The sequence below is a fragment of the Chionomys nivalis genome, chromosome 1 (genome assembly GCF_950005125.1).
Source record: "Chionomys nivalis chromosome 1, mChiNiv1.1, whole genome shotgun sequence".
In the NCBI taxonomy this organism is placed as follows: domain Eukaryota; kingdom Metazoa; phylum Chordata; class Mammalia; order Rodentia; family Cricetidae; genus Chionomys; species Chionomys nivalis.
The window spans coordinates 26021446-26044938 of record NC_080086.1 but is presented as its reverse complement, the minus strand read 5'-3'; the positions used below and the strand labels follow the sequence as shown (position 1 = coordinate 26044938).

Below are 23493 nucleotides of genomic sequence, written 5' to 3'. Positions count from 1 at the left end.
AGGTGGAGGAGGGTGGGAGGACGGGGGGAGAGTGGCCTCAGCGTGGGATGCGGGCACGGTCAGGGGCCGCCCCGTTCTGCCTTCATGCTGATGATGCTGGAACGCACCAGAGCCCCGAGCTCAACCTTGACCTAGACCCTCACCTCCCCAATTCACCTAAGGGCTCCATGGAGGGCGACAAGTGCAAGGGGCAAGACCCTTGTCCTCTTCAGTCCATGCAAGAGCTGGGGAAGGGAGCCAAGCGGGAAGAGCAGGGGCTGGGCCCCGAACCCTCGGCGCCCCCACAGCCCAGCGAGGAGGAGGAGGCGCTGATCGAGTTCCACCGCTCCTACCGAGAGCTCTTCCAGTTTTTCTGCAACAACACCACCATCCACGGCGCCATCCGCCTGGTATGCTCCAAGCACAACCGCATGAAGACGGCCTTCTGGGCAGTGCTGTGGCTCTGCACCTTCGGCGTCATGTACTGGCAGTTCGCCTTGCTGTTCGAAGAGTATTTCAGCTACCCGGTCAGCCTCAACATCAATCTCAATTCAGACAAGCTGGTCTTCCCTGCTGTCACCGTCTGCACCCTTAATCCCTACAGGTCAGTCAGCCCCGTGCTGTCTTCGGGGCGCCGTGGGTTTATGTTGCGGTGTGTGTGTGGGGGGGGGGGGGGCTCAGTGGTACAACACATGCTTAGCATGCCCAAGGCCCAGAGTTCCACCCTCGGCAGCACAAAAGCAAGCCAGTCCCACAATAAACAAGAATGGTGATGGAGGAGAGAGGCCGGCGAGCTGAGCGGAGGTCCAGGTCTTGAAGGTGCTGTGGAGGTGGATAAGATCTTCGTGTAGAAGGAAGGTTTGCTGTACTGGGGAATGAGTAGGTAATATGTGGGGTGAAGGGTAGGGGAGTGGGATGGGGAAGTCTGGTTGTCACATGTCCTCCAAGTCCCTGGCTGATGTATGCAGGTGAGCCACGTCCTGGTGCCTTAGCCTCCTGCCCAGGGCTTTGGTGTGTTCTGAAGTTTGGGGTTTCATCGGAGCTCTTTGCCAGGTTGGGTCTGGAAACTGGACTGTTAACCATGGGGAAGAGAGGCGGGCAGGGCTGGGCACTTCTACATACCATTTGAACCCACTGTTAAACCAGATGCGGTGCTGGGCACCAGGCGGGAGAGGCTTGGTGATAATCCAGCGACCTTTATGGAGGGCCAGGTGCTGCCCTAGCTACTGGAGACAGAAAGCTAAAACAGGGTGGGGGAGGCAGGAGTGTAAACAAACGCTGAGCGCTCCGTGATTAGCGCTATAAAAACCGAGCCTGACTGCCTTCAAGGAGTGTGAGGTCTCTTACAAGTGTTTGAATGAGGGTGAACGGGTGTGAGCACACATGTCAGGAATGCAGGCAATTATGGAAGGCTGGGATTGGTCACACGCTGCTGCGGGTGGAGGCTCCCTCAGGTAGCCTGTCAGGCCCAGAGTTGGGTCATGGATTAAGAAAGGCTGGGAAGTCCTGTCCTGGAGAGACAAAACTGCCCCCATATAATGAACACAGTAGGAGTCACTAAGCTGAACAGGACCGGCTGCTAGAAGTCCTCTGCAGTCTCCCGTGTCATTCGCGAAGACGTGGGACGGGACGGTATTATCCTCGTTTTACATATAGGGAACTGAGGCCAGGAGAGACAAATCAACAGTCATCGATACTGACACAGTCCTGATCATCCTGTTAGTTTGGTCCCCAAACTCGGCCTTGTCTTATACTCAAGAAGAGAGACTTGGAATAAGCGAAGCTTCCCATCACTTGTTCGCCTTCATTTCAAGTCTTGGTTGTTCCTTCCCTTAGTCTCCTTTGTCCATCGGGCCTTCTGAGCTCTTTTCACCTTAGGCCGGGCAGGGTGAGGGACAGAACAGGCAGAAAGTACTGGCAGGGGAGGGGCCAGGGCCTGGAAGTTGGTTGGAGACACTCAGTAAATATTTGTGAGCACAAAGATGAGGAGATATGGAGAAGGCCAGGGTGAGCCTGTGAAGGTCTACATATTTTCTAAGATTCTGCTGGGTGCTTGGCCCTGGACAGGCCAGGAGAAAACCCCAGGGAGTGGACACATGCTGCCCCAGTCTGGGGAGCAGTTGTCCTTACAGAAAATGTCCCGCTTACTGGAAGGTGACTGCAGGGGGAGGAGGGAGAGGACACACAGAAGGGAAGGAGGGTCGAGGAGAGGACTCCCAAATACAGGAGGAAACTGAAGACCTACTATGTGCCCAATTCAGTGTTGGGCGATGTTTTAAACACTAGCTCCTTAATTCCACAAAGTCTAGCGAGGTGGGCATTTTTATGTGTTTCCTTTGTTGCTTTCTTTTATTTTTCTCTAAAGACAAGATTTCAATACAGCCCAGGTTGGCCTTGAACTCCTGGGATATTAGGGCACTTGCTACCACACCTGTGTTGTTTCCAGTTTTTGGATGAAGATGAAATCCTTAGCTCCACAGCTGTGTAGCTGATAATGAAGAGAAATGGCAGTGGCAATACTGTCCACACAGACTTATCCAGATGGTTTTCCAGATGGACCTAAACTAGGATGAAATCTTAGTAAACGGGCCAGGTATGGTAGCTTACGCCTTTGACCCCAACACTCTGGAGGCAGAGGAGGCAGATCTCTGTGAGCTACAGGCCCACCAGAGCTACATAGTGTTGTTAGCTGTCCCCAAAGGCAGGCTGAAGGTATGTAGGTGATTTCTGCTCAGCTGCCCTGCCCACCTACCCAAGTGCCTGACCTTGAAGAAAAGAAATATTATTAAATGGCTTAATCCTCACAACAGATTTGGGAACTCTATACCCTTATCGCCTCCATGTTATAGGTGAAGAAACAGAGTTATACTCAGACAGGAAGTGGCGAAACTGGGATGCAAAGTCGTTTCCACCTAAGAGCTAGCGCCTCTCTGGATAGCAGTCAAGTCCCAGCTCAAGTGTGACGTCAAAGCTCCCTCTCACATGACAGCAAGCCTTCCCAAGGTGGGGTGGCTGGTAGGATCCCAGAAGGAAGAGCAGCAGAAAGAAGGGGACTCCCGGCTAGGAGTGCAGGGGAGGGAATCCAGGGCCGGTGAGAGGAACAGAGGCAGCAGACAGGGCTGGGGCAGCCTTGTGCTGGCCGACCTGAGTGTGAATCATGGCTGTTGGCTGGGATGAGGGGATGATAGGAAGAAGAAGGCAGTCACCAGAGAGAGCCTGGAGTGGAGCAGACACAGTAGGGTGTCCATCTGCTGAGGGACACAGCTGAGCTGGCAGAGAATCTAAGAAGGTGGCCCTGGCTGCTGGGCTGTGCTGGCTCTCAACTCTAGTCACTAGGGGAGTGCCAGTCACCTCCACATGCATGGGAGACCGAACCCACAAACATAAGGCACTTGGGGCTAGATCTAAGGAAGAATTTATCCAGGCCTGGTTAAATTTATCCAAGCCAGTGATTCTGTGATTGGGAAATAAAGACAGGAGAATCAGGAGTCCTTGGTTAAGCCTGGGTACAGCTTAAGTTTGAGGCTGTATCCTGTGGGATCCTGTGCCAACAACAACAACAAAATAAAACCAAGGAAGAACCTAAACAGTGAAGACCATGGTCTCTCTCTTCTGGAGAGAGCAGAGCAAGGGGCTTGGCATCAAGAGTGGCCTAAGAGAGGGCCATTTCCTCAGAGAGCCACAGAAGGAGGTGGGGCTCTCAATTGCTAAGCCACCCTTGACCTGCACTCTTTTCAGTCTAGACGGCAGGCTTTATTCAAGTGTCTGGCAGGGAGAGCCCAGACTGAGGCCCGGGTTGGCCAATGCTCAGGCCCTTCTGTCTGGCACTCTGGCACTGGGGCCGGAGTGGTTCAGGGCAAGAGCTCCAGCATAGGCAAAGGTGTGTGTGTGTGTGTGTGTGTGTGTGTGTGCGCGTGCGTGCACGGGTGGGGGCTCAAGTGTCATGGTGCCAGTTCTCTCCTTTTTACCTGGGTTTATCTGGGTGATTTGGCTTGCCAGCAAGCCATCTCACTGGCCCCTGTCAAGCTTCCTGAATAAAAAGGGCTCCAAGAACCTAAAAGTAAAAAGAAGCTAAAAGCCAGCAGCTGTTGAGAGGAATGAGAATCAGAATCTAGGTCTTTAGTATCTTTTGGGCCTTTGTTACAACCATGGCAGGTGAGTGGCGGACATACTCCCTTGTGACGTCACTTATCTCTAATAGTGAATAACCATGGTAATAAAATACCAACTGCAGTTGCATAGTCCCCACCAAGAGTGGTCCTTAGTCCTTTCCACTGGGAAGAGAGACTCTTTGCCATCTACTTCAATGACAAGGAGAACACTCATTGTATTGCTGAGGAAAAAGTTTTATGAGTTGTTATTTTGGGAACTGATTATCCATAAAAGACGCCTTAGGTCACTAGGGATTCGACTCTATGTAGCCTCGGCCAGCTCATTAAAATGTGGAATTCTACATAGCATCATTCTGACAGCCTAAGGGAGACTGCAGTTAGGGTTTGTTATGGCCAACTCTTCCTAAAGAAAAAATGGATCCTGTTGCCGAGAGGCAACAACAGTCCTGTTCTGAGGCCAGAAGAGCTCAGCGTACCCATCTGTCTAAGCATGGCACCCGCATTCACCACCCTGGCAGTCCTTACCCTCCACAGTTCGTGGGCACCTTTGGCTCTTAAGTCACCATCGCTGGGACTGAATTCCATGTGTGTTCTCAGAGCTCAGAACCCACTCATGAGGGAGAAGGGCTACTTGTTGGACATCTACATGTGAATGTATTGGGGTACAAGCTGGGGCTGTAGGGTCTGTGTGTGTGCCCCTTACCATTGTTCAGAGATACAAGCCGGGGCTGTAGGATCTGTGTGTGTGCCCCTTACCATTGTTCAGAGATACAAGCCGGGGCTGTAGGATCTGTGTGTGTGCCCCTTAGCATTGTTCAGAGATACAAGCCGGGGCTGTAGGATCTGTGTGTGTGCCCCTTAGCATTGTTCAGAGATACAAGCTGAGGCTGTAGGGTCTGTGTGTGCCCCTTAGCATTGTTCAGATATAAGCCAGGGCTGTAGTGTCTCTGTGTGTGCCCCCTTATTATTGTCCAGAGCTGCTCGGGAGACCAGGGCCTGGAAAAGTGATTAGAGAAACTCAAGACTTTCCTGGATGAAGCAGAGAGTAGGGCTAAGCACAGGGGCACACACCACCAAGGAAGGAGACGGGTTTGTCTCTTGTTCTCAGCTCTACAAGTATTCCAGAACGCCTACTGGGAATGCTTTAGAGGTTCCTGGGTGGGTGTTTGGGAGCCTTTTAAATATATCAGAGATGCAGGAGTAGACATAGATGGGAAAATAGGTGGGCCAGTCCCAACCTCTCAGGATTCCTGTATCCTGCCAGCCTGTCCTTTTCAAGAAGGAGAGTCAGAGGGGAGGGGAGGCTAGCTTCAGAGAAAGGAGATGCTGATGGTCAATTCTGAACACTTCTTAGCCAGGAGTAGTGGGAAAAAATCAGGGACTGTGGAAACCAACAAGCCTGGGTTTGAAGCTTAGCATCAATATTTCCTGGATGAGTGACCCTAAGATAGTTGCCTATGGCTGGGTCTCGGTTTCCTGAGTCGTGGAATGAAGATAGTAAGGTCTGGTAGAATTGGAGTAGGGAGTTCACCCACCTCCCACAGGTGGGTTGCCTGACAGACAGACAGACAGACAGGAGTGAGGGCAATAAGCATGGCCCAGGAAGGAAGTCAAGGTTACATGGGGTAGGTCATCTCGAGAACATCCCATCAGAAGTGTCTTGACTTCTTTGTCTAGCCCCTGGTCTCAGGACAAGTCCTGAGTGCTTACTGTGCTTTGACTAGTGCCCGTCCAAAGCTCGGAATCCTGTCACACAAACGTCTTGTGACAAGATGTTAGAAAGGTGGGTGACATGGGAATGCTATGGAGAGGAGTGTCCTTGGGGAGGGAGAGATTCCTGCATGGAACTTGACGCGGGTGCAGGATCAAGGGTTGGGAGACCAGACTGCTGGGGTGTGTGTTCATAGGCACCCAGTCCAGAAGAGGCCAGAGGAAGCCGACTGATATGGGCTCAGTGGGGAAGAGTTTGGTGAAGACAGAGAAGTGGTAACATACTGATGAGGAAGAGGGAGATGAAGGCGGTGACCTGTATCACAGAAATAATCCCAGCAGAGCTGGGGACCTGGATTCTTCCTGTATGACACTTCCCTGGGCTCCTGCTTGTCTTCCCCAGGTCTGGCCATCTTCACTTTGTGTCCCTGAGCATTCCCTCATTTCATCTTTCCAGAACTTTCTGTGTCCATTCTACAGACAGGCAGCCAAGGCTGGGAATCACAGACGTCAGATTCCTTACCCAACATTATATAGCTGGGACATCAGTGTGCCCTTCCAGCAGGGGGCAGTGTGTGTGTGTGTGTGTGTGTGTGTGTGTGTGTATGTGCTCTAGTGGTCTTTATGGGACAGAATAGAGGACACCCACGTCTGGGACACGTTCTGACTCATGTCTTGGCCATTTTATCTTGGAAAAGGGCATCACGATGGTATTAGCTCAGATCATCATGCAGTATATGTAATGGTTGTGCCTGGCTCCTCAAAAGTGCTCATGTGAGCCGGCACAGCCATTCTTAAAATCATCAACGCCATTTCAGTCTCTCAGAAGGCCTTGGGCACGCACCTTGGATCTGAGCTCTGTTTTCTCCTGAGAAGGGATATGGGGCTGGGTACAAAAAGGAGGATGACTAGGGTTCAGCCAGCTGGACTTTCAGGATGAAAACAGAGCCCAAAGGAGAGGACTGGGAGACTTTAAACTGAACGGTGGTACATTCGGACCATGGATGAGCTTTTAAATAGCCTGGGCTGCAGGTGTGGCTCAGTGGTGGTGGACAGAGGCAGTGCCCAGCATTTATGAGGTCCTGGGTTTGATCCCGGGCACCATAGAGCAAACAAAAGAAAACGGTATTTGTGTATGATCGCGCGTCTCTGGCAGTAGCAGGCCATTTCACTAGTGCAGGAAGTTTGTTTCCTTTCTTTTCTTTTTGAGACACAGTTTCTCTTCTCACAGCCCTGGCTGTCCTGGCACTGGCTCTGTAGACCAGGCTGGCCTCAAACTCAAAGATCCTCCTGCCTTTGTTTCCTGAGTGCTGGATTAAAGGAGTGTACCGCCACACTTGATTCTTGAATTTTTTCTTTAAGTGACATTTAATAGTCAAGATATTGGACATTTCCAGTCAATTTCTCTTTTACATATATTATGTATGTTGTTTTTTGAGACAACGTCTTACTATGTAGGCCTGACTGACCTGGAAATCACTATGTACATCAGGTTGACCTAGAACTCGAAGATCTGCCTGCCGCTATCTTCCCAACACTGGGATTAAAGATGTATGCCACCATGTCTGGCACAGTAAATATTTTAAAATTATTACTATTACTATACTTTAAGTGTATAAGTGGTTTTGCTTGAATGTACGTCTTGGCACCATGAGCATGCAGTGCCCATGAAGACTAAAAGAGGATCAATAGCCTGGAACTGGAGTTAAAGATGGTTGTGAGCCACCATGTGGGTACTGAGAATTGAACCCAGGTCCTCTGAAAGAGCAGCCAGTGCTCTTACCCTCTTGAGACATTTCTCCAGCCCCCTTTACAGTAAATATTAAACCCAGGTAGTGTAAATCCTCCAGCTTTTTTCTTTTCCACAGTTGTTTTGGCCACAGCAGGTTCTTTACAAACAAGCATTGTCCTTGCATGTACCTGTAAGCTCAGCTGCTCCTGAGGCTAAGGCAGGAGGATTCCAAATTGGAGGTCAGCCTGAGCTGACTCTGCGTTTTCATAGACCTTCGAACCATCTTCCACTTACTTTTAAAATGTTTGCTGAATTCGGGGTCTGGATTGTATGGACTCTGAAGATCAAGTTGGGAGACCCGGTGACATCTAATGCATGAGCAGCTGTGTGATTCCTTATGTTTGAACTCTTGGTCTTTAACAGGGTTTCAGTGTGCTCTGTAGTGGAAGAAAGCTAGCTTATCTTTTTTTTTTGAATCAGATTTACTCCTAAGTTTATCAGATTTATTTAAAATTCTATTTTTAAAAATGTTTTTATTTATGTGAATATGCACATGTCTGTGAGTGTATGCCACATGTGTGAATGTGGTTGGGGGCCAGAAGAGGGAGTCAGATTTCCCTGGAACTCCAGTTACAGGGGTTGTGAGCTCTCAATTGTGGGTGCTGAGAACTGAACTCAGGTTCTGGAAGCACATGAGTATCCTTAATTGCAGAGCCAATCTCCAGCCCCAGCGTGCTGTTATTTTCATTTTCTATTTCTTTCTTGCTATTTAGAAATACAATCAATATTTGTGTATTGATTTTGCATCCTGCAGCCTGGTTTAATTTGCCATCTGTGTTTTGTTTTGTAGACTGTCATTCTAAGGCCAGCTATGTGGATGTCCCCCATGCAGATAATAAGATGGCCAGTACTGGGAATGAGGAATGTAGGGATTTATATGGGACAGTGTTTGGGTCCATTCCAAATCTCATTAAAGCGAAGCCTCTGGAGAAGGGAAGGGTGGGTACTACATTTGGTATTTTTACAGCAGTTCAGGGAGATTCTGAAAGTGCATTTGCTGAGAAGTCTGGATTTGAAGACACAGTTGACAGGCACTTCCGAAGGCCACCTTCCCCAAAGGGGATGGGGCAGGATGACCTGAGCTGCCAGGCTAAGGAAGTGAAGAGCCCCTACCCATCCCGGGCAACAGGTAGCAACAAAGTCCTGGCCTAGGCTTCCACTGCGAACACATCTGTTTATACACTTACTCCCAGACAGTTCTCGAGCCATCAGAGCAATCACTGATTCCTTCCGCTTTTGGAGAAAACCATGGCCCAGCCGCGGGCCACCCCTAGATCGACCTCCTCCCCATTGGCCATTTCAGATACACTGAAATTAAAGAGGAGCTGGAAGAACTGGATCGCATCACGGAACAGACGCTCTTTGAACTATACAAATACAACTACTCCTACACTGTCAAGGCTGGGGCCCGCCATCGCAGCACCCGCAACCTCAGGAGTACTCTTCCGTACCCCTTGCAGCGACTATACGCACCGCCTCTGCCCAACCCAGCCCGCTCGGCACGCAGCTCGTCTTCCAGTGTGCGCGACAACAACCCCCAAGTGGACAGGAAGGACTGGAAGATCGGCTTCCAACTGGTAAGCCCCGCCCCTCGGTCCAGGGCCCGCCCACGCGCTCACCCGGCCCAATGGCCCCGCCCACTCTGTCAGACCGAGAGTAGTACAAATGGATGGATGGATGGATGGATGGATGGATGGATGGATGGATGGATGGATGGATGGATGGATGGATGATGGATGAATGGATGGATGGATGGATAGATGGATGGATGGATGGACGCAAAAAACGAACGCTACAGCCACCTGTGCCACTCTGCTGGCAGCTTATGTGGCAAGGGATAAGTGGCGGGAAGTAAAGTCTGTTGAAGAAAATATACATTTCTAAATTCTAGTCCTTATTGATGGGACTCATTTGAGACCCTCTGGTGACAGAACGGAGAACTGAGGTTCTTCAAGCCTGTAACAGAGAGCAAGTAAATTAGACCCCTTAGTAAAATGAGATGTGTGTGTGTGTGTGTAACCCAGGTCCTTGCCTATATTTAACAAGGGCTCTTCCCCTGAGCTACATCCCCAGACCCTAAACTTGTAGACTAAAGGAGGAAAGGGGAGAGGGTCAGCGAGTGAAGGAGAAGGGGAGGCCCTGGAGAGACGGGCTGGACTACCAGCATACGGGAGATCTAGGTCATCTCTATTGTGGAAACAAACCTTTTGATTCCCGAGTTTTCACACCAGTGAGAGGGGAGAATTCTTGCTTCTCTTTCTGCCTGGTTGTGTAAAGAAGCTTCAGTGAGACCCTGCCTACGACTGCCTGGGTCCTGCGTTCCTCTGGTCAACTCTCCTACGGGCGACTGTGTTTCTCCCTTTCTATTGTACCTACACCCTGTTCCCTAGACCTGCTCATCAGCCCTCGGGACACCTCACCTCTCTCTATCTTTGAACTTGGTGGCTCCCTGATGGGCACTGACATTCCGATCTCTGTGTGCAGTGCAACCAGAACAAATCAGACTGCTTCTACCAGACGTACTCATCCGGGGTGGATGCAGTGAGGGAGTGGTACCGCTTCCATTACATCAACATTCTATCCAGACTGCCCGACACCTTGCCATCCCTAGAGGAAGAAGCCTTGGGCAACTTCATCTTCACTTGCCGCTTCAACCAGGCCCCCTGCGACCAGGCGTGAGTAAACCCTGGTGGCTCAGTTCTTCCTGGGGCCTCCTGAGGGCTCAGGAAATGCTTGCTGGCTAGGTGAGGGAAGACACGAGATGGGCAACCCACAAGCCCTAGTCAGAGGCCCGAGTCTATGCCCAGCAGGTCCCCTGTAGACAGCAGTGTGCTGAGATCTGTGGGCTGAAGGTCTCAACCCGGGTCCCCTTTGTGCTTCCGTCTCTCGGCCTGGTGACTCTCTCGTTTCACACCATTCTTCAGAACCTTTTCTTTGTAAAGGGAAACAAATCAAAACACAAGAAAGGAGGTTTATTCAATAAACGTTTCTGTGTGGCCACGTGCCAGACTCTATTGTAGGCATGTGGGGTATAGTTCATACATACATACATACATACATACATACATACATACAGTCCTTGCCCTCTTGGCGTTTTTACTCAAGTGATGTGAAGGCAATGACGCTAATACCTATTTTAAGAGTGGCATCCATTGTGTGAGGTGGCAGATGTGAGGGCCCTTTATACGCTCCAGGGCATGCTGGGGTCAGCCCTCTTGCACCTAAGCAGGAGAAGCGACATGCCCGAGGCACAGGCTGTCCTAAGGATTTCCACACCCCACTGTCCCTCGGGGATTTCTGTTAGGACCCCTGTCAGAGTGTCCTTCCAAAGAGGTCACGGTCAATTATCCAGCTCTCTGAGAGCTGGCAGGAGGTGCAAGTAAGGGGGTTTCTTTCTGTCACCTCTGCCTCCTACTCCTGCTTCACCTCTGTTCCTTGGTGTGCAAGGGCTTTCTCCTGCGTGGCTGAGGAAGGGCGCTGAAGCAATAGCTCTACTCTGCAGGGGGCCTTCCCTCCCGCGTCACCAGAGCAGCAGCAGGGCCAGGTGTCACCTGCCCCATGCACTCACGTGCACCTGCCCCATGCGCGCTCACGTGCGTCCATACCTGTCTGTACTTTCTGTTTGTCTAAGGATGAAAACCAGCAGCTGGGGAGTGAGGCCGCTAAGCCTGGGCCAGCCACACCTGTCACCAAGCCTTCCTGGCGCCTTCCACCTGGAGTTTTTGTCCCTGTCCTCTGCCTTTGTCCACTCCAAGCTCTTGCCTCCCTTCCCAGCGAGCCCACAGTTCATCTTTGTCTTGGCATGCAGGTTCCTTCCTCAGCTTAGAGTCCTATCCTTTCTCAGCAGGACTGTTGAAACAACCCTGCAAGCTGTCTGACCTTCTGCCTCCACGTCCTCCTCCCTCCGTTCTTCCCAGGAAGTCTTTGCCCATTTCTCTTGCTGGAACAGAATACTACATACTGAGTGACTTGTGAAGAAAGACGTCCGTCCATTTCTTACAGTACTAGAGGGTGGGAAGTCCAAGAGCCTGGTGCCGGAACCTGACTGAGGCTCCCACAGCGTGACAGAGCTAAAGAGGAAGGGAAAGTGAGCATGTGAAAGAGAAAGCAGGAAGGGACCCCACTAAATACTATCCCAGTCTTACAATAGCTAACCCTCCCTTGAACTCGATCCATTTATGAGGGTTCACCCCGTGACCCTATCTCTTCCTATTGGATCCCATCTCCAACACATTGGGAAGTCATTTCCCAAAACAAGAATGGAGATGCACCTTTGAATCATAGCAGGGAGCTTGACTTTGTTATATTAACTATTACAGTCAGTCCTGTGCAGAGTCCTCTGAAGAAGGGGCTGGAGAGATGGCTCAGCAGTTGAGAGCACTGGCTGCTTTTGCAGAGGACCTGGGCTCTGTTTCTAGCACCCACATGCAGCTCACAGCTGTCCAGAGCTCCAGTTCCATGGGATTCGGCACCCTCTTCTGGTCTCCACAGATACCAGTCATGCATATGGTATACAGATACACTGCAAGCAGGCAAAGCATTCATATACATACCATCAATACAATACAACCCTCTGCAGTTCCTGTGGCCTTGCGAGGCTAACTGAACTTTCTTAGCACGGCCTTCTGGACCCTTCTCTTCTCCTTCTTCCCCTCTTTTGTTTTCCTTTTTTTTTTCTTCTGGCTTTGTTGTTGTTGTTGCTCTGAAGATTGAGCCCAGGGCCCTCACAACATGCAGGCAAGCACTCAGTATCACTGAGCTACATCCTCAGACACAATCTTTTCCTTCATGACATGTAGTAAGAGTCTTTCTTTCCATACGTACAGTTTAGTGGTTTTAAAATATCTTTAGAGTTGTGCAAACATTGCCACTGTCTAAGTTTAGAGCCTTTTTCCCACTTACCAACAAGAAACCCGTTTACCCATTAGCATTTCCCCATTCCATCTAATTCAAGCCCTGGGAGCCACTAAACTGCTTCCTGTCTCCATGGGCTGCTCTTTTGGGCATTTCATACAAGGAACAGGGATGTAGTTCAGTGGTAGATTTATTGCCTAGCATGTATTAGGTACATATATATAGCATGTGTCAGAACTCATGTATGAGCAAATAATGCCGTGTTGTATAGACATAGCACAACCTTGTGATATGGGACACACCTGCTCTTTGGCCCTTATGAATGACACTGACCTGTATGTGCCTGAGTGAAGTTGCACACTGATAGTGTTTTAGTTTCCCCTGGATGCACGTAGGAGTGGCGTCCTGGGTCACATCACTGTTTCACCCTCAGAAGCACTGCTGGACTTGTGTACAGGGACACACTTCTTTATCAGCAAATCCTGAGGGATCTAAATTCCCCACGCCTGCCACCTGTTATTGTCTATCTTAAAAAACAAACAACAACAAATTGCCTTTAGTTATTTGTATATGTGCATGTGTGTGAACAGAGGACAATTTCAGGGAGTTGGTTTTCTCAACCTTAGGGCGACAAGCTTGGCAGCAAGCACCTTGGCCACCTGAGCCATCTTGCCAGCCCTTGTTCTCTTTTTTCCTTTAGGCAATTTGATGAATCTCTGGCACCTTAATGGGAAGCTAATACAGTTCTTACTAAGTATTAAGACTTTAACTTAGCCCTCAGTGCCCTTTTTTTTGAGCCTTTTTTTCTTTTGGACAAGGTCTCAGTCTTCTCCCAGGCTGATCTCGAGCCTCATGCTAGCACTGGGATTACAGAGCGTACTGCCACAGCTGGATGGGCTTTGTTCTTTAAAATTGGTTTATTGTGCCGGGCGGTGGTGGCGCACGCCTTTAATCCCAGCACTCGGGAGGCAGAGGCAGGCGGATCTCTGTGAGTTCGAGACCAGCCTGGTCTACAAGAGCTAGTTCCAGGACAGGAACCAAAACCACAGAGAAACCCTGTCTCGAAAAACCAAAAAAAAAAAAAAATTGGTTTATTGCATTTGTGTATGTAAGAAAGAGACTGTCCGTGGGAAATATGGCCAGCTCAGGGCCACATGACCAAAGCCACACTTACCTCTGGTCAGTGTCCTTTCTTACTTCTCTACTGGTCTCTTGTCCCGTTCCCACTGCTATCTCCAGACAGCAGGACGTAGGTCTGCTCTCCCCACATAGCTCTTGGAACCTGTGATTTGCTGTCAATCTGTGTTTCTACCATGGCAGCAGGGCCTGTGTGCTTTTCTTCTTGTTTCCCAGGCCTGTTTTAGACCATCTTTGGACCCAATAATCTGATATATGCAGGTGCACTGAAGCCTCTGGAAAACACGGCTTCCTTTCTTCCCTGTGTTCCGAACGTCTTCCCTGTGCTCCGTGCTCGCTGTGGGCTTCACCCCCTCCTCTAATGCTGTTTTCCTCCATCTCTCCATTTCTCTCATGAACGCACTCAGTAACTAAGCATTAGTGAACTCCCGTGTTGTCTGCATGCCAGCAACCATGTATCTGACCCCAGAATAAGACAAAAATGAAGAGGTGTGGTTCCTGCCCTCACGGACGTCACAACCTGAATGGAGAACCAAGATTTAGATGCCGAGAAGTTAGGAGCACTGTAGATGTCTTAATATAACACAGGAGGACACAAGGAACCAAGCAGTAAGATCAGAGGAGGAGAAGCTGGGCTCTCAAGGAGATGCCCAGGCCCATCCTCACTGTGCAGCCTTGGAATCCCCACCAGCTGGGAGGGAATGTGGGGGTTCACTCTATGTAACAGGTAGAACCAGTGGATCTAATGGGGCATCATGGGCGGATCTTAAACATAAAGCTTAGGAGACTTGTTTTGATTTTTAGAAAAAGATAAAATAAGATCTATAATACACAAGATCACTTATATAATTCCCGGGTCAGCCATACTGTCGGTGTGGCCTGTCTTGTGTGATGTATTTGAGGCTGTTGGCCGGAGTGACCGAGGGAGCATGGCCGACCTCCCAGGGTTGTGTGGACACACAGGAGATGACAGGAAACAGATGCTCTTGAAAGTCTGGGGGGGCAGGATGATTTCTTCTCCCTCACCTCACGCTCCGCTCACCCCCTGTACTCCCCTCTCTGATCCTGTCGTCCTCGCTCTCTTACCCATCAGGAATTACTCTCACTTCCACCACCCCATGTACGGGAACTGCTATACTTTCAACAACAAGAACAACTCCGATCTCTGGATGTCCTCCATGCCTGGAGTCAACAATGGTGAGCAGCTCCTGTCCCCACTTTGCCCTTCCGGCCAACCTGCCCCATTCATGTTTACTCTCCCTGGGCTTATGATCTAGAGATGCTGGGTACCTTCTCGGTCCCCCCTTGATATGCCCCTCACTATTCTGGAAGGGTCTGCCTGTCCTTTCTCCCAAAGGACAAAGCCCCCTCCCCCATAGCCCATTCTAGGCATGGAAGGAATTCTGTGCTTTAAGCCTGGCCCAGGATCCAACTCTGGGTTCCCAAGTCTACCTGAGGGGCTTACAGGCCTTGTTCCACCAGGAGATATAGGGCTCTGCAAGGGTGAGGGGGTGGGTCTCCATCCCCAACTCTTCTTCTACTGCATCCTCAGGTCTGTCTCTGACACTGCGCACAGAGCAGAACGACTTCATCCCCCTGCTGTCTACAGTGACAGGGGCCAGGGTGATGGTGCACGGGCAGGATGAGCCTGCCTTTATGGATGACGGTGGCTTCAATGTGAGGCCTGGTGTGGAGACCTCCATCAGCATGAGGAAGGCAAGGATGCTCTGACTGGGAACCTGGGAGGAGGGCCTCACTGGCGGGAGGAAGATGGGAAATGAGAGGTGGACTTGGTAGCCAGGAGACCGAAGGGGGGTCACGTGAGTAGTTTCACGATGTGGAGGTCTTCAGGAGCGGAACTGGATGGAGGGGCTAAGCAAGGGGGCCTGGGAAACAAGGCTTTGAGGAGACCCCCATTGCTAAGGAGGGTTCAAGACATCCTTAGGATTCCAGAGAATGCTTTGGACCCATGCACAGGCTAGAAAATAGTACCAGGAGGGGTGTTTGGGGGTGTTGGGGCATGCTTTGAGATGGGGAGGCTGACGGGTTGCTGGCAGGGTGTGAGTTAGTAGTTGAGATTGAGGGAAGACTGAAAAGCCAGGGCTGTGCCCCCTCACCAGTGCTCTCTTGACATCCACGGGTTCACAGGAAGCCTTGGACAGCCTTGGAGGTAACTATGGTGACTGTACTGAGAATGGCAGCGATGTCCCTGTCAAGAACCTTTACCCTTCCAAGTACACGCAGCAGGTACACAGAGCCTGCTGCAGCCATTGGGGGCTGCACAGTGGTCAGCAGGGTGGAGGGATGGAGCAGAAAGGGCCCTGGTGGAACAGTGGTTCAAAGGGCTCAGCCTTCCTGCACTTGGGGCAGGGTGAGGTTGGGCCAGGCCTGAAGCCTCTTGCCCCTCCCTTCCTTCCAGGTCTGCATCCACTCCTGCTTCCAGGAGAACATGATCAGGGAGTGTGGCTGTGCTTACATCTTCTACCCTAAGCCCAAGGATGTAGAGTTCTGTGACTACCGGAAGCAGAGCTCTTGGGGTGAGCTGGGGAGCCCCTGCCCTGTCCACTGCTCACCTCCACTTCCCTATGTGCCTGGCTCCCGGAGCCCTTGTCCGGGATGGCTCCCTCCCACCTGCCCTATTTTCCACCTCCTTCCTTCCTGCCATGGGCTTTTGTGCCTGTGTGAAGGGATTGTCCTTTTTAAAAAATAACCTGCAGCAGAAGGAAGGAAGTGTGTGTGCCTAATGAGCTCTCCGGCAGCCCCTTCATTCTTGGGATGCTCAACAGGGGTGGGGGAGTGGGATGGGGTTAGGTAGAGCACCCAACAACTCCCTGGGGCCCAGGAAGAAATTATTAGGAGTCCTGTGCTTCCATCTCATCTCTTGGTGCTTTAGAAACTATCTGTTCTATCCTTTCAGCATTCCAGTGATGCAATTTGTGAGTGTTTTTTTAAATTAATCTTCCTTTCTTTTTTCCTCCCTCTCTCCCTCCCTCTTTCCTTGTTCCTTCCTCCCTGCACACCTGTGTGTGTGTGTATAAGGGGGCGGTGCTCACAGATTCAACCCCGATCAGGCGCAGGGCCTTTGCCCACTGAGCCACCTCTCCCCCAGGCGTGTAATTTATAAATCAAATGCACATTCCTTTGTTAGAGAATGTTTTTACCTGGAGCAGGGCACAACCAAACAAGTTGGAGAGCTCTGGCATGTCCTGCTTATCCGGCCATTGTTTCGGACACACCCTTTTCCTTTCCACTGTGGCAGAGCTACGCTAGAATGCAGGGAGAAAGATGTCCTACCAGGACACTGTGGATGGCAGGAGTTCCTCATGTTCCTGATCTGTGTGCTCTCATCTGCACAGACACTTGTCCTTCAGACGCTCCTCCAGGGCCCCTTTAACCTCTTCACCCAGGGACCCCTTAGCCCCTCCCAGGGGCCCCTCTAACCCCTCCTCCCAGGGCCCCCTCTAACCCCCTCCTCCCAGGAGTCCCTTTAACCCCTTCTTCCAGGGGCCCCTTAGCCCCTCCCAGGGGCCCCTCTAACCCCCTCCTCCCAGGGGCTCCTCTAACCCCCTTCTTCCAGGGGCCCCTTAGCCTTTCCTCCCAGGGGCCCCTCTAACTCTTCGTCCCAGGGTCCTCTCTAACCCCTCCTCTTAGGGACCCCGTTAACTCCTCCTCCCAGGGGCCTCTTAGCCCCTCCTTCCAGGGACCCTTTTAACATCTCCTTCCAGGGACCCCTCTAACCCCTCCTCCCAGGGGCCCCTTAGCCCCTCCTCCAGGGGCCCCTTAGCCCCTCCTCCCAGGGGCCCCTCTAACCATCACCCCAGCTTTACATACCCAGCTCTCTAGCAGGGTGAGAAAGGGAGGAAGTGGGCCACAGCCGTTGTTGGAGGGGACAAGGCACTAGCAGCCGTGGGCACGTGGAGGACTCTCTGGAGTTGTTCCACCTCGGGCCTAGTCCCACCTGCCTGCTTTCTTGCCTTGGATTGCTTCTGACAGGACTTTTCCTGTCACTTCTCTTGTTAGGGTAGTTTCCTGCTCCTGCTCCTGCCCCTTGCCCCCAGCTTTCTGATCCGGTTTCCTGCCCCCTTGCCCCACCCCTGCCCTCTGCCTCTTGCCCCCTGCCTCCTGCTCCTTGCCCCTTGCTTCCAGTCTCTGCCCTCACAATCTTGGAGGGAACTCAGAGGCTACTTGGTATCAGCTTCTTTCTCAGATGGGTAGGCGGAAGCCTCGAGAGCAGGGAGGACATGAGTCCCAGATGAACAGGGCAGTGGGTGGCCCACTTGGTAGGCCCTCTTCTATTTCCCTGCCTGCTTTCCAGCAATTCTTTCCAAGTTCTTTGTCTTGTTTTTGTTGAGACGGGGTTTCTATGTAGCCCTGGCTATCTTAGAACTCACTGGGTAGACCAGGCTGGCCTTAAACTCACAGAGATCCACTTGCCTCTCTCTGGGATTAAGTGCTAGGATTAAAGGCATATGCCACCCCCACCGGCCTATGTTCATTTATTTATTTATTTATTTATTTATTTATTTATTTATTTATTTATTTATTTGCTTACTTACTTACTTACTTACTTACTTACTTACTAGGATGGGGTCTTGATACATAGCTCGGCTGTCTTGGAACTAACTATATAGACCAGGCTGGCCTTGAACTCAGAGATCTGCCTGCCTCTCCCTTCTAAAGCTGGGATTAAAAGTATGTTCCACCACTGTCTGTCTCAATAATTCTCTTAAGATTAAAAATGCTTGGAGCTCCTCAATCCCATTGGAGGGCCCCACGCCCCATTCTTCTCCTCTTTTTCATCTTGTTTTACTGAGGTAATTTGCGTCTTAGAGTTTACTCACTCAAACTATAAGGTTTTAGTTAAATACAGTTGCCGTTTTTGGTGTTGGGCTTTAATTCTGGTTCCATGATCACCACCAATTTTAGAATTCTTAAAATCATTCCCAAAGAAACTTTGTACCTATGAGTAGTTCCCCAGGTTTCCCAGCCCCCAATGCCAGCTGCTGGGAAGTCACTAGCCCAGGTGTTGAACATTTCATGTCGATGGAGTCATGAGCATATGACCTTTGCCCCGGCTTCTTTCACGTAACATGCTTCCAGGGTCCAACCATGCTAACACGCACGCATTGTGATAGAGTAGTCTCCTGTTGCAGTTATAATACTTTTGTTTGTTGAGACAGAATCTCATCCTGTAGCCCGGGCTGGCTTCAGCTTTACAGCAATCCTCCTGCCTGAGGCTCATGAGTGCTGGGATGACCGGTGTGGACCACTGTTCCCAGCTGGTTGTACATCTTGTTTATCCACGTAGCCAGTCGACAGATATTTCGGTTGTTTCTAATTTGGAGCTTTGTGACTAATACTGCCGTGAACATCTGTGTCCTTGTCCTCGTGTGGGCTTACGTTCCCAGTTCTCTCCTTCCGCACCTAGGAGAACAGCTGGGCTCATGTTAGTTGCTTAGCCTTTCTGAGGGACTGCCATACTTTTGGAGGTGGCTGCACCATCTCGTATTCCCAGCAGGAGTAAATGATTGTCCCAGTAGCCCTTGCTGGCAGTTTTGTTTAGAACAACTTTCCTAATGTGTGTAAAATTGTATCTCATTGTGGTTTAACCCCTTTATTATGCAATCCCCATTTTCTCTGACTTTAATTTTTGTGCCTTTTGAACACATATTTCTGTGGCTGTCCCCTGTCCCCAGCTTAGCTTAATTTCATAAACAGTTTTGTGTGGTCGCCCCTCCTGAGGCGCCGTTGAAATGCTCTTGTTGTAAAGTGGGTGCCCACGGTGTGGAAGGCTCTGTGTGTGGAGAAGGGAGAGATGCCCTCAGAAAACAGGCTCTTCTTTGCACCCACAGGCTACTGCTACTATAAGCTGCAGGGCGCCTTCTCCTTGGACAGCCTGGGCTGTTTCTCCAAGTGCCGGAAGCCATGCAGGTAAGGGTCCTTCCCCAGTGTGGGCTGGGCAGGGACTGCTTGGCTGGGTAGGATGGAGGTAGCTAACAGAACCCCACTCCTTCAGTGAGCCCTTTAATCTGTTCACAGTGTGACCAATTACAAGCTCTCTGCTGGCTACTCACGATGGCCGTCCGTGAAGTCCCAGGTAAAGTGGGGGAGAGGAGGGATGGATGTGCATGTGAACATAGTTGCACACACGTGCAAATGTGCATGTATAACATAGTGGGCCTCTGAGAATTATACATGCTGTTATATATGAGTGATGGCATCCATCCCTGAAAACCTGAGAGGTACAGGGGTGTCCATCCCTGAAAACCTGAGGGGTACAGGGGTGACCTCCTTGCCACCTCCACCCCCATTTTTTTTTCCAGGATTGGATCTTCCAGATGCTGTCCTTGCAGAACAATTACACGATCAACAACAAAAGGTCAGGCCTGCTCCAGAGCTCCTGGGCAGGATCCTTGGGGAGGAAAGGTGGTTCTGATGGGGGTATTGGGAAGAGGGCCTTTGGAATTAATCCTCCAGCATTTCTTCCCACTCTCTCCCCCTTCCCAAAGAAATGGAGTTGCTAAACTCAACATCTACTTCAAGGAACTGAACTATAAAACGAATTCGGAGTCTCCCTCTGTCACGGTAGGGCCTGCCTTAGTTAGGAAGCCTGGGTCTCCTGGGGGTTTGGCAGGGTAGCTCTGAGGAAGGATGAGGGGTTGCCTTTGTGGGGTCAGAAGGGTTTGTGCTGGAGAGGTAGAAGATAAGGAAAAGGAAGTTGAGTCTAGGATAAGGTGAGATCATCAGAGAGAGGGATCTGGGGTGTGAGGTCTGGTAGTGGGAGGCACGCACGTGTGACAGACAGCTGGGAAAAGGCCTCTGAGATGCACCCCAGTTTCTGCAGGGCTCATGATCACTTTTTTTCTGTGGGGAATGATAAGCAGGAGCTGCCCCTGCACTGTGGGGAGACCCATTTGGGCCCCGGGTGCACAGGGAAATGGCTTGGTAAGGATGCGGGTGCTTCTTTCTCTCGGCAGATGGTCAGCCTCCTGTCCAACCTGGGCAGCCAGTGGAGCCTGTGGTTTGGCTCCTCTGTGCTGTCTGTGGTGGAGATGGCGGAGCTCATCTTCGACCTCCTGGTCATCACAGTCCTCATGCTGCTGCACAGGTTTCGAAGTCGGTACTGGTCTCCAGGACGAGGGGCCAGGGGGGCCAGGGAAGTGGCCTCCACCCCAGCTTCCTCCTTCCCCTCCCGTTTCTGTCCCCACCCTACATCTCCACTGCCTTCTTTGCCCCAGCAGGGCACAGACCCTTCCCTGGCCCTGACGGCCCCACCGCCTGCATATGCCACCCTAGGCCCCCGTGCCCATCCACTGGACTCCGCAGTGCCTGGCCCTTCTGCCTGCGCTCTGGGGGAGCCCTGAGAGAGCAGAATGCCAGTACTCCTGGGTAAACTGAAGAATATCTCCACTTCAGTGGCACTGTCCACAGCTGCCCAATTGTCTTTGGTGTGCCTGAGGGAGTGGGCTAAGTAAGGGGCCCAGGAAGCTGTCCATAGAAGGGCTAATGAGCTGCTCTGAGCTGCCGGGCTCCTTTTTCTGAACACTGCTTTCTGCACAAGCTCAGACAAGTCTCCTTTTCCCTTGGATCAGCCAAGCCAGACTTGGAGCTTTGACAAGGAACTTTCCTGGGAAACGACCAAGGAACAAATATAAACAAGGCGCAGAAAAGCAGCCACAGGTTTCCTACCCCATGACCAGAGATTGGCCTGGCCTCACCGCTTTCAGAGACACAGATGTCTGCTCCCCCTCTTGAACTTGGGTGGGGAACCCCACCCAAAAGCCCCCTTTGTTAGTTCTTTGGCAAGTCCCCTTTCCCGACTCCCCACTGGGGGCTAGAGTAAGACGTGTGTAGTAAAGGTTTGACCATTCGCCTTCATTTCCAAGACTCTTGTCTCGTTCGATACACTGTACCCCAGGGCCTCTGCACTGGGCCCTTCACAGTTGTTTGTCTTAGTTATTTTCTCAGCCTTGACACTTCCTCTACCATCTCTGAGAGAACTTCTATGCATCCCTTAGGCCGCTGTGCAAAGACACCATTTCTTTTGTGACCTCTTACCCTATCCTGTCTCTGCCAGGATTATCCCCACTCCCTTTGCTCCATAGTGCACTATATTATGTGTTCACATTCTTTTGTATCTGCCTCCCTGAATAGACCATGGACTCCTTGTGGCCAGGGCCGAGTTTTGCTCATTTTTGTATCCTTGAGGTCGAGCCCAGTATCTCACTTGGAGCAGGCAGACAGGTACCCAATAAATCCTTGTTACATAAAACAATGTCTGCAGAGCCGGATGGGGCCCCATGAAATGGGCAGGGAGCTAATGCAAGCCCCAGAGGCACTGTCTAGTTTTTGGGAGGCCCTAGAGTGGAGGGGAGGGCACAGACAGCCATGCCAAACTTGTCATTGTTCCACGTCATCCAGAAGGCTTTCCTTTAGACTCCACCCAGCTGTGATGTAACCTCTGCCACCCTCCTCCCCATCACTGCCCTGGTGGTACCAGACTCCACCCAGCTGTGATGTAACCTCTGCCACCCTCCTCCCCATCACTGCCCTGGTGGTGGAGGAGGATGAGACCCAGACCAGTTCTTCCAGAATTTCAGAGCCTTGAGTAGTCTTCTTTATTCATAGCAAGAGGGGCAGAGGGAACCCTCCTCCCTTCAGTAAAGAGAAACTGGGGAATGTCTGAGAGGAACCCTACTTTTCTCATCTGCAGTTCCTCTGCCCAGCCAATCATCAGAGCTGAGAACCAAAAGCGACCCTGTCTTGTTGCGTTGTGGAATAAGATTTGGAATTGGTTCCCGTTTTTCCATTCATCACGATTTCTATCCTTAGGAGCCAGAGGAGAAGGGGGGATCTTTTTTCCCCACCTTCAGGGAACCCACTCTGTGGACCAGGCTGGCCTTGAACTCACAGAGATCCACTTGCCTCTGAGTGCTGGGATCAAAGGCGTGAGGGAGAAGGGGATCTTGTAGAAAGAGAAGGAACAGGGACTTTGGTCATGCGTGCCATGTGAAGACATTGACTTCCCTTTCCTAGACTCCTGTAAATGACAGGAAATGATACTGTTTCAACATTGTCCCTGCCGGAGCCTCAGGTGTGGCTGCTCTGGCCTTCTCTCCCTCTCTGTTTGGCCCAGCCTTGCCCTACCCGTCCCTGGTTGGCTCTATTCTGGAGGCTGTAGTCGGTGTAGTCCCCCCCTCCAGCTCCCCCCCGCCCCTGCCCAGCGCCAGGTTCCTCTTATCCACCTGCATTGCCACTCCATGTCCGGTTGTTATCTGGGGTCAGAGCATTAGCGGAAATGGGGGGTTCCATTCTATGCCTGGTCCTCACCAGCCTTGGCAGGTGAAGTGACTTACCCCGGAATGTCACTCTCACAGGACCGCCTGGAACCAGGCTGCTCCCCACTGATTCACCTGGCCTCTCTGTAAGGCTGGGTATTGAATGGCAGGACTGCGGCCAGGGCCCACGTCACAGGGACTTGGAGCCCAGCGCCCTTTGGAATCAGTGTACACATGCATGTGTGGGCGGTAGAGGAGGGTGGGGAGGCTGTTTTCTGAGGCTCTTTCCTTCAGCCTTTGGTCTGCCTTCCCTACCCAACCAGCTCTAGTCCCCTGTTTTGCCCACATCACATTTTCTTTTCTTCCTTCAAAAAGTAGTGTGGGTTTCTTTCTTTGTTTGTTTTAAATCATGTATATGAGTGTGGGTTTCTTTCTTTGTTTTAAATCATGTATATGAGTGTGGGTTTCTTTGTTCGTTTGTTTTAAATCATGTATATGAGTGTTGTACCTGAGTGCATGAATGTGTGCACCACATGTATGCCTGGTGCTCACAGAAGGCAGAAGAGGACTCCAGATCTCTTAGAAGAACTGGAGTTATGGGTGCTTGTGAGCCATTTTTGTGGGTTCTGGG

At 51.1% G+C, this 23493-nt stretch overlaps 1 protein-coding gene across 1 annotated transcript; it reads left to right on the top strand.

The window, feature by feature from the left end:
* Scnn1a (sodium channel epithelial 1 subunit alpha) lies at nt 1–22800 on the top strand. Its single transcript, XM_057770604.1, has 12 exons — nt 1–583; nt 8897–9170; nt 10078–10268; nt 14678–14781; nt 15137–15300; nt 15733–15831; nt 16004–16121; nt 19437–19515; nt 19624–19681; nt 19908–19963; nt 20094–20169; nt 20562–22800. Exons 1-12 carry the CDS (start codon nt 48–50, stop codon nt 20946–20948), a joined length of 2142 nt encoding a protein of 713 aa, XP_057626587.1. The 5' UTR covers nt 1–47; the 3' UTR covers nt 20949–22800.
* Nucleotides 22801–23493: the final 693 nt, after the last annotated feature.